Raw genomic sequence first — 9,845 nt, 5'->3', positions numbered from 1 at the left:
TCTTTCTGTCAAGTTTATGTTAAAAGAAAAATTGACCTTGCTTCCGAGAAGACCGCCATAAGATATTCTAATAATAATAAAATGACTAAAATAAAGGTGATACTGAAACGTGCCGTGAAACTCTGATAGCTAAATTTAACTAAACGGAATAGAAAAATGCAAAACTGCAAAAATAAATAAAAAAAATACATAAATAAACGCCAACTTATACCTGAAGTTATACAGATGCATTTCCATTTCCTATAACAATTGCACAAACACTTGATTATGTTTTGTGTATGTGTGTGTGTGTGTGGGTGCAGACTGTGACCTGCGAGTGTATTTTATTTTGAAGGTAACTCCTCTTCCGATCCCAGTCCGTCGCAAAGACGGGTACACAGATGGGCGGACGGATCATACGACCCGTCAACAGAAAAAATAGAGTCACGTGTTTCCTTGTTTACTGTGTAGAGAAGACGGGGTTAAAGAAAGCCAAAGAGTACCACCCCGTGGTTAGAGATACTGATTGTTATGCAACATTTTATACAATTTTAAACTATTAAATTTAACGGGTTTTTTTATCAAGATTTCCTCACGCACGTGCTTATTTTCGTTTCATATTAGTTGTTTTTAGAAAACAGATTATTTGTATTTGCACATGACAGAATTCTTTTTTAAATAGCAACGCTTATAAAGATTAAACAGATTTAAAATTTCATTAAGAAAAAACCCAAAGGAAATTAGACTTGAGGAAAAAGAGCTTTTGATGCTCACAAAGCAGGAGATGGATATACAAAGTTATCAGAGCTTTTTCAAGTATCAAAAACTGGAGTGACTTGCCACTGAAAATCTGTGAGATAAATTGAAGGCCAAATACTTGAGGTTTTTTTTTTAGAGGCGAGGCACTGAAAAGACAACACAACAAGCTTAAATACAAATTTAATTGAGAAATGTTATCAAAATCAGTAAACATTTACTGATCAAATGCTGCTTTGTGTTGTGGAGCTGTGCAGATGCATTGAGGCATTAGGGTCCAGAAAGCATATAAACAGCAGTAGAGTTGGGGATTATTTCTTCCTGGTATGAGGGCTCATTTCAGTCACATGCCAATTTCTGTAAAACAAAAAAGAACATTTGTAATCACACTACTTAGAATTGATCTTGGGAGTATGTAGAAAATGAAACAAAGCATCAGTCAAACAGCACAAACACAAAAGAGGGTCATGAGCCAACCTGCCTGGGTGCACTGCCAAGACTCAAGCCTACACAGGTGCTAAAGGAGGGGAGGGGGGCCCTCTTTCCCCTGGTGCTAGGACAAGAGGGCATCAATACCTGCAGGGGTTAAGACCATTGCCTGCAGCAGGTCAGACAGAGAGATGATGCCTTTCACCACATCAGCCCTGTCCACCAGGACCAGCCGATGGACCTGGGATAAGCACAAAGGACTTTTCTTTTATTATCCTTTGACCTCATAATTTCACGATAAATCTTAAAGAGGCTGAAAAAAGTCTACCTCAGCTTTAACTATACGGTCTATAATGGTTTCCAAGGTTTCATATGGATAGCACTTAATAACTCCCTCAACGCAACATATCCGCTTTTCAACAGCCTCCTGCATCGTCATGTCCAGATTGTTGTAGGTCTTCTGGGCTGCTAGGTTCTGCAATGGATCAAAAACGGTATCTGGGAAAGTGTGTGTGTGAACAGTGCTTTGATATTTAAGGAAAATAAGTGGAGTGATAAATATAGTCACGTTAGATTTGTACTTACAATGACATCAAATCTTGAGTAGAGTGCCACCACTTTGCCTGGGAAAACAAATAGTTTGACAATGTAATAACCGGGTTACAAGTCTAACAGTCTTTATTGTTATAGTTTTTTTTTGTCATGTGTACACTGTTTCAGTGGTGGATACACATTAAAGCATGGCCAAAGTGTCAAATGAGGGGGGTGTCATGGTCCCTGGGTCTTGGATCCAGGGCTTTGTGTTCTTGGTGAGGATCACTTATGTTTTAATCGAGCTGTTTTGGATATTGGTATAGTCAATATTTTCCTTTGGAAATTATTATACCATCTGTTTAGTCTCTGTTTATCTTCTTGTTCTTCTAGGTTACGCAATGTTTTGTTATCGTGCTTTGTGCTCCCTTACTGTTCCTCCGGCATGTCCCTGGGTCTGCCTTGTCACTCTGTGTTCCGTCTCCCTGGCTTTCTGATTTCCTCTTTTGTATTTCCATTTTGTTCCTTCTACCTTATCTCCATGTTTGTTTATCTTCTGTCTCTTTGTCAAGTTCCTATGGGTCTCTCTGTGTGTGCCCGCGTTTATTTTGATAGTGTTTTGTGTGCTTCATATTGTTTTAATTCCCCTGCTTTGTTATCCTGATTTGTTGCGGCTGTCTTCCCTGGTGTTTCCCCATCTTCCTAATTACCTGGTGAGTATTTAAGTCCTCGGTTTCCTGCTGGTCATTGTGTCCTCCCTTGCACACTTCCTTGAAGGTTTGTAGTGGTTGGTTTTGATCTGGATTATTTTGTACTCAGTTTAAGTTCTGCAGTAAAGCTGTTTCTTAGAGTAAACGTAGTTTCCAAGTCCTTCATTTGGGTCCAACACACAGTCAGCCTTGATAAGTGTATATACAAGTGATCACTGTGAGCCAAAAGCTCAGGCTTCAGACTGGCGTAAATTATTCTTTCCAGTAGGTTTTTCTTCACGGTATGACATCATATACAGTGGATGTCCCTCAGGACTTACCCATCTGCTGTTCAAGCTATTGTTTACAAGGGGCAGGCAATCAGAAGCATCAATCTATCTTTGGATTGTGGGAAGCACAGGGAAAGCATGCAAACTCCAAACAGAAATGCCTCTGGCTGACTGCTCACTTCAAACCTAAGACCTTCTGGCTGTGAGGCAGCAGTGGTAATGACAACGGCACCATCTCAATATAAGGCAGATAAGCATTATTGTGACCAGTGAATCGTGCAGAGCTACTCTTGTGGTTTTGTAGAATATATACATGGTGACAGCGACAGCTGAGTATAATGTACCTTGTTCATCCACCACTGGCAGCGCAGACACCCGCCTCTCCACAAATATAGAGAGGGCATCATAAAGCGATGCAGTTTGCTGGACAGTGGCGATGTTCCTGAAAGTTCCTATCCCAAGTTCCTGGATCGGCCTCTTTGTGAATGCAGGCTTGGGAGGTTTTTTCCCCTAAAAAAATCCAAACACCCATATTTGAAAAACAAAGTATCATGGTACTCAAGGCTACAAAAAACATCATAACTAAAGCTTTTGCTCACAAATATATGGAGGAACTTGAGGATTCTTTTGTGGGTCAGAATGTGCAGGACATTCCCAGACTCTGGATCGATTACGGGCAGCCTGTGGATTTTGTATCTGAGTAAGGAATAGATGGCTTCGAAGAGGCTGGATGGAGAAGAGATAAGAAGAGGAATGCCTGCCAACTGGAATTTGAAACAGAGGTGCCTCAGAGTGTTGTGTCCACTCACCTGGCCTCTGGAGAGATACTAATGAGGAAGTTATTGGAATACTGCAAATAAACATCTAAACAGAAGAGGAGAGAAACGGCTCAGATGAATTTCATAGACCTCTGGGCACAGATGATGCCATTCATTCCTGCTTGCATATTTACTTCGAAGGGAATCACCTCTCCATGTTTCTATCTTGTGGCTCTCAAGCTCATACATCTGAACCTTAAAAAAACAAAGACGACAGGCATTTTTATAGTTGCTAGCAAGAAAATAGGAACTTTTCTGTCATTTAATAGTTTATCTGTCACATGGGTGTAGTATGAATGGCTGTGCGGGAGGTCTTTATCCGTAGGACAAGTTGTAAAATTTACGAAAGTTAAAAGTCAGAAATGTATGCCCTCTTTCACATGTTTCTAAAACGTCCAGTGGGCCAGATTGGAGTTTTTCCTGGGCTGATTGTAGCCCCGAGTCCTTTGTTTAACTCTACAGTAGGGGCGTCCAACCTGAGTGGCTTCAAACTGTGGGAATTTAGTGCTCACCATGGGGGACTTGTAATAGCAGTGAAGGATGTTGATGAAATCTGTAATAGTCAGCATACCTGTGGCAGAGGAGGATTCACATTCCCATTATTACCAGTGAGTGAGCCCAGTCTACCATATCTGTCCCATTAATCCGTCATCTTACCCACAAATCTCTGCAGCTTGCTGTCCCATAGTGGTGCAGCCCTCAAGCCATTTGCCACCAGTGCATAAAAGGCTTTTTTCACCTTTTGGGGTTAAAGATTTTTCAGTCAGTGATGTTTTACAGGTAAATAACACTACTCTGTGACAATTCAATATGAAAGTCTAGATGTGCAACAGCTCATGGAAAAGCTTCAGGCTCACTTGTAGTGTGGTATCAAATATGACCAGTTTACAGCTGGTTGGAATGGCATCATAACAGCGGTGACTTTTCATGAATTTCATGTAGACTGTGGCATCAGCCTCTAGGAGAAAATACACCAGCTGGTCACAACACACTGTTTGAACAGGGTTCAGCAGTTATAGACGAGGACATATTCATGCGTGCACACACACAGCTACAAAATTAAGGAAAGTGCTAACAGCACAAAGCCAACAAATGCAAATACACATATGCACATTTCCATGCACAGATCCAAACCCAGACAACTGCCAGGCATTGTACCTTGACTTTGTATTTCCTGCTTCTTTTCTGGGAATGACACCTATAACATATATCACTGTCAACAAAATCCCCATGGCTACTCATTTCCTTGGTTTCAAAAATATTATCAACCTCCCAGACACCCCCAATCATATACATTTCACCTGTGAACGAGGCTCCATGACTCTGTCTTGTGTCCATGAAAAAGTGGTTTTCAAAGCAGGAAACTGAGACCGTTTGTTAGCCTTTTCTACAAAGCAGCTGGGTCTATATTAGGAGTTCTCAAATGGTATGTGTCAAGCCAGGAGTGTAGGGGAGGGGTAAGAGAAGCTTGGCATAGAGTCAGGGGGGAGGGACATCCCATATTCAACCAAAACCAGACATCTGTTTTCCCCCTCTGTAAAAATGCTCATCCAAAACGTTTATCCTGGCCCTTAAAAACATGGAATAGCTTTTCAACTGTTATGGGATCACTTAGTGCAATCCCATAAACCCTCATTTCTTCATATTTTGCCAGGAAAGTGTGATATACAAACATACTTATATATATATATATATATATATATTTATATATATATATTTATATATATATATATATATATATATATATATATATATATGGAAATACAGAATATAAGGCAAAAATAGTTTGTACAATTCTAAGAAGCTCGAAAGTCAATATTTGGTCAGTATTAGACTACCGTTTATTCAGTCTGAACTCTCTTAGGCAGCGTTCTTGTCATGTCTTTATGTAGTGTTCAGGAATAATTCACCAGGATTCTTGAAGGACATTCAAAACTCTTCTTTGATTGTTTCTGCCTTTTCTTCTGTTCTCTGTCAACATGATCCCACGCTGCTTCAATAATGTTGAGGTCCGAGGTCTAGGTAGGCGAATTTATCCGTGTGTTTTCCTACCCAGGTACGCTTTTACTGCATTGGCAGTGTGTTTGTGATAAATGAACCCACTGCCAATCAGACACTTTTCAGATGGTATTGCATGGTGGATTAAAATATGTTCCATCAATTTTCACCACATATCCAACACCACTGGCTGTAATGCAGCCCCAAACCATGACAGAGTGTTCTGCACATGGCTAAAGATACTAACTGTTATACCTCTTTCCTGACCTCCTCCATAAATACTGAGGATGAGTTGAACAAAAAATAAATAAATAATTGAAAAATCAAATTTGTTCCCCTTCACTTGTCAAGTTTCCTCAAATTTTTAAGGATACACTGCACCCCCTGCCAAGACATTTCAGGTAAGAGCTCTTTGGGAATTACCCCAAAATACCATTTAATACTAGGGGTGCAACGATACACAACATTCACGGTTCGGTTCGGTTCGATACTTTGGTGTCACGGTTCGATATTTTTTCGATACAAAAAAAATGTTCATGCATTTTTAATTTGTCATTTATTAAAATTATAAATATATATTTTAACTCAAAAGTACAGTTTTTAAATTTAACCCTAACCCTTGTGCGTGTTTTTTATTTTGACAGCGAATGCGCACCTGCGGACCACTTATGTGCAGCCCTGGTTATTTAGCTCATCATATCGCAGCCACAGAAATTCTTTTGTCCATGAAACCATAAAGCTGCACTTTCTTTTTGCCTTATAGTCTGATTTGTCATAACTTCTCCGTTTTGTGGTAAGCTTTTCTTTGGCTGTCACTTCTTCACCCTGACCTGTCTTATTTGGCTCAGCAGAACTAAAATATATATCCTGCTGCTTTTACACGCTCACTCACATAAGCTCAGCGATTCTCTGCGCGATCAACCTCTCACATGTTTAAGCTTGCTGCGGGAGATTTCACTTGTCATGTTTGCATAGTAAGCTAACAATTAATAAGACGATGTCAGAGGAATTGGTGCACAAATTATCATCACTCACAGTTCGCACGATTGCAAAGTGAAAGCAAAAAAACAAGCGCAAATTCAAACGCGACTTCAATATGTCACATATTGACAGTGGCTCACCGATGCCAATGACATAATTACCCAGCTACATTTCTGAAAGAATGCAAAAGCATTGACATATATTTTTTCCTACAATAGCCCGACGGGCAGGGAAGAGAAAGATTTTGGTAGCCCGACTGAAAAAAATCGCTAGCTCCAGGACGTCGGGCTAGCGATATTGCAAGCCCTGTATCTGATTGAGGAATCACTCATCTTTGGAAAAGAGAGTTTATTACAGAGAAATGGCTCTTTCCAAAATAAAAGCTATACTATCCGCTTCTTCTGGGCTATATTCTCAGCAGCATAAGGAGAATCATGTGCTAACAGCTGTCTAAATGACTCGGCTAAAGTTAGTAGCATGCTTGTTGTTTTTGTCTTTGCACTAGGATGATGTCGGCGTAAATGTGCAGTCATATTTGTTGTGTTCCCACTAGTGCTTTCAGGTTAATCTCGTTGAAATGACCTTAACGCCACAACACGGCAAATCTCCGTTAACGAGCTACCGCCGATCACTCCGTGCATGTGGCTAGACGGCCAACACGTTAACGAGCTAACTGCGCTAACACACTAGTTCACACCAATGTAATTGAGCATTGCATGGCACATCCAACATACTGTTTTACTTTAGTCCATGACTCGCTTACCTTCAGGGTCATACGTCACATGAAAACCAAAATAATTCCAAACGCCAGATCTGAATGAGGTTCAATTTGCCTGTTGCAAGTAGAGCTTAACTTCTCTCTCGCTAGCTTGCCCTGCGCTCTTCCTTCTGACGATGCTGTCTGTGTTGAGCGCTCAGTGGATCTGCGCTCGACAGTGCAGCCTAGGCGGAGTAGTCGAACACAGATTCACTGAGCGCTCAACACAGACAGCATCGTCAGAAGGAAAATTGATAAAAGAAATTACAAATGTTGTATTGTTCGATACATATGCGTACCGAACCGAAAGCACTGTATCGAACGGTTCAATATCGATACGAATATCGTTGCACCCCTATTTAATATCTGTAAGAAGAAATGGGAATAAATAGTGTGTTTTTGCAGTAGGCTGCAAACAAAGTGACTCAAGTTGTCTGTTATGTCTAGATACAACATTTGTTAATTCCTTGAGTTTGGTGCCCTTATTTAATGCTTGGGACATTGGTCAGAAGTGGTTTAGTCTGTTTTCTCTCATTTAAAGGTTAAAAGTTCAAACATACAACAAACATACTGTTTCACATTTACTGAGATTCAGCGTGGCTTCATTGTATGTTGACACAGAATTATATACAAAGTATCTCAAACAAATGCGGTCTTTATTCTTTTTTTTTTGCTACACATTTTACATTATTTGCATTTTATAACATGTACAAAATTTAAGGGGTTCACGATCCAAAGTGTATCAAATTCAAAATTCAGATCAATTTGTTAAAGGTTCAATTACAAAGGAAATGTAGATTTGTAGCGGTGTAGATAAAAATAACCATTTCCCCTCTGGTGTTGAAAACATGACAATAATGCAGTAACAATGCAAGATGATGTTCTACATCAATGAAAATGGAGCCAAAAAGTGCAAATCTCCCGCAACAAAGGAAGGTTGACATTTTCCTTTAAGACATTACATGCAAACAAAAAAAAAGCTAGAGACTGCATGAAATCACAGGAACACATCCTTTACAAAGGTGTTCCACCTGGCTAAGACCCTGTTACAGGAAAGTGACGTAAGTATTATATTTTGTTGCCATATCACATCTGGTAAAACAGAAAAAAGACAAAAATCAGCCACCATAACCAGAATATGTGGAAACGGTGTGGCATGTGACAGTAACACAAAGACACGGTTTCAACTGTCTGGTCTCCTGTCCAACCATTTCTCTTCCATGATGTGGAACGTTCTCAAACCTAGAAGACAACCGGATTTTATAACTAGCTATCAGTGCCAACAGTATGTGTATGTGAATGACCAGTGTCTATTGCAATCCTCAAGCTGCATCAAAGAAAGGTATATGGCTACACGAAACGAATATGAATAAGAAAATTTAGCCTGGTTTAAGTCCCTTCTTCATTAAAAAAATAAAACAACTTACTATGAAACTTTCAACTTTCATATATGCTTGGTAACCACCACACACATTCATTAACCTGCCAAATGTGAACAGCTTAACGTGGACATGAAACACTACATATATAAAAGCTAATTTACACCATTGAGCCCTGCTCTCAAAAACTGACGTAGATTTAACTCTGTCTGTGAAACTGGCTTTAAAAAAAAAAGTGCCCAAATTGAAAGTTTTTAGAATATGTTTAGCGCCATCTTGTGTGAGTACAGAACGTTGTGTCACTGTAGTTCATGTAAGCTAACTGGTAACAGAAACAGTAATTCAGGGGAAAATAAGGACACTTAAAATAAAAATCAGTTTAAGGGGATCACTTTTGTGCTGCCCCTGGCTGTAACAATGAGATTTATGTTAGAAATGAGGCTATACTTTCTACTTTAACTCTCCATCTCTTAAGATATAAATGGCTCGTTGTTGTTTGGCTAGCTGCACCGAATGGGAAAATCCACCTGCTAGCTGTAAGGGCAGGTTTTTAAAGCTCTTTATAAACGAGAATAGTGTGGAGGAGAGCCTGTTTGAGTCAGCTGGAGGGTGTTTCAGCAGACCGACGACCGGAAGTCAGAAACTCTGATTTTTCCTCGTCTGGTCGTGTGTACCAAGCTGCACAATCAGCTGATGTGATCAGCGTTATTTTATGCATTTTTTAAAATCTTACAAGTGAGGAAAAGTAAGTGAAGGAGATTGTAATGTGGATGTAACCTGTGATATAAACTGTTTAACTGTGCTTGGGAAAAGACAGGACATTTTATTAGATAAAACAGCGCTGATCACATCTTGCAAACATCTGCTTTGTCAGCTGATTGCACAGCTTGGTGAGAAAAAGCTGTTGTGTTGGACTCCAGTTTGTCAGTCTGGTGATTCAAACAGGCTCTCCTCCACACTGTTCTCATTTATAAAATGCATCAGAAACCAAAACATAACGACTAACAGGTGGAGTTTCCTGTTTTGCGTGCAGCTAGCCAAACTACCTAAAACCACTTACTGCTTAAGAGACAGAGAGTGACAGTGGAGTCGATTTGTTAGCATGAAACTCATTGTTGCAGCCAGTGGCAGCACAAAAGTAACCCCCCAAACCGATTTTTAGTTTTAGTGACCCTGTTTTCCCCTGAGTTATTGGTTCAGTTATTAGTCAACTAACATAAACTAATGTAAGTCTTTTT

At 39.8% G+C, this 9,845-nt stretch overlaps 1 protein-coding gene across 2 annotated transcripts; it reads right to left on the bottom strand.

Annotated features, from left to right (window-relative positions):
• Window positions 1-901: 901 nt before the first annotated feature.
• On the bottom strand, window positions 902-5,132 carry prkag3a (protein kinase, AMP-activated, gamma 3a non-catalytic subunit). Of its 2 annotated transcripts, none has more exons than XM_026159913.1 (13): window positions 4,794-5,132; window positions 4,651-4,690; window positions 4,350-4,450; window positions 4,150-4,231; window positions 4,005-4,063; window positions 3,642-3,687; window positions 3,484-3,538; window positions 3,274-3,400; window positions 3,019-3,184; window positions 1,750-1,787; window positions 1,493-1,639; window positions 1,213-1,405; window positions 902-1,092 (listed from the first exon to the last, which is right to left on the bottom strand). In XM_026159913.1, exons 1-12 carry the CDS (start codon window positions 4,809-4,811, stop codon window positions 1,289-1,291), a joined length of 996 nt encoding a protein of 331 aa, XP_026015698.1. In that variant the 5' UTR covers window positions 4,812-5,132; the 3' UTR covers window positions 902-1,092; window positions 1,213-1,288. The 2 variants fall into 2 exon arrangements, with proteins under 2 accessions (XP_026015698.1, XP_026015697.1); XM_026159912.1 differs by having other exon boundaries at window positions 3,627-3,687; window positions 4,794-5,131.
• Window positions 5,133-9,845: the final 4,713 nt, after the last annotated feature.

The sequence above is a fragment of the Astatotilapia calliptera genome, chromosome 23 (assembly GCF_900246225.1).
Source record: "Astatotilapia calliptera chromosome 23, fAstCal1.2, whole genome shotgun sequence".
NCBI lineage: Eukaryota > Metazoa > Chordata > Actinopteri > Cichliformes > Cichlidae > Astatotilapia > Astatotilapia calliptera.
This window is presented reverse-complemented; position numbering and strand designations above follow the sequence as displayed.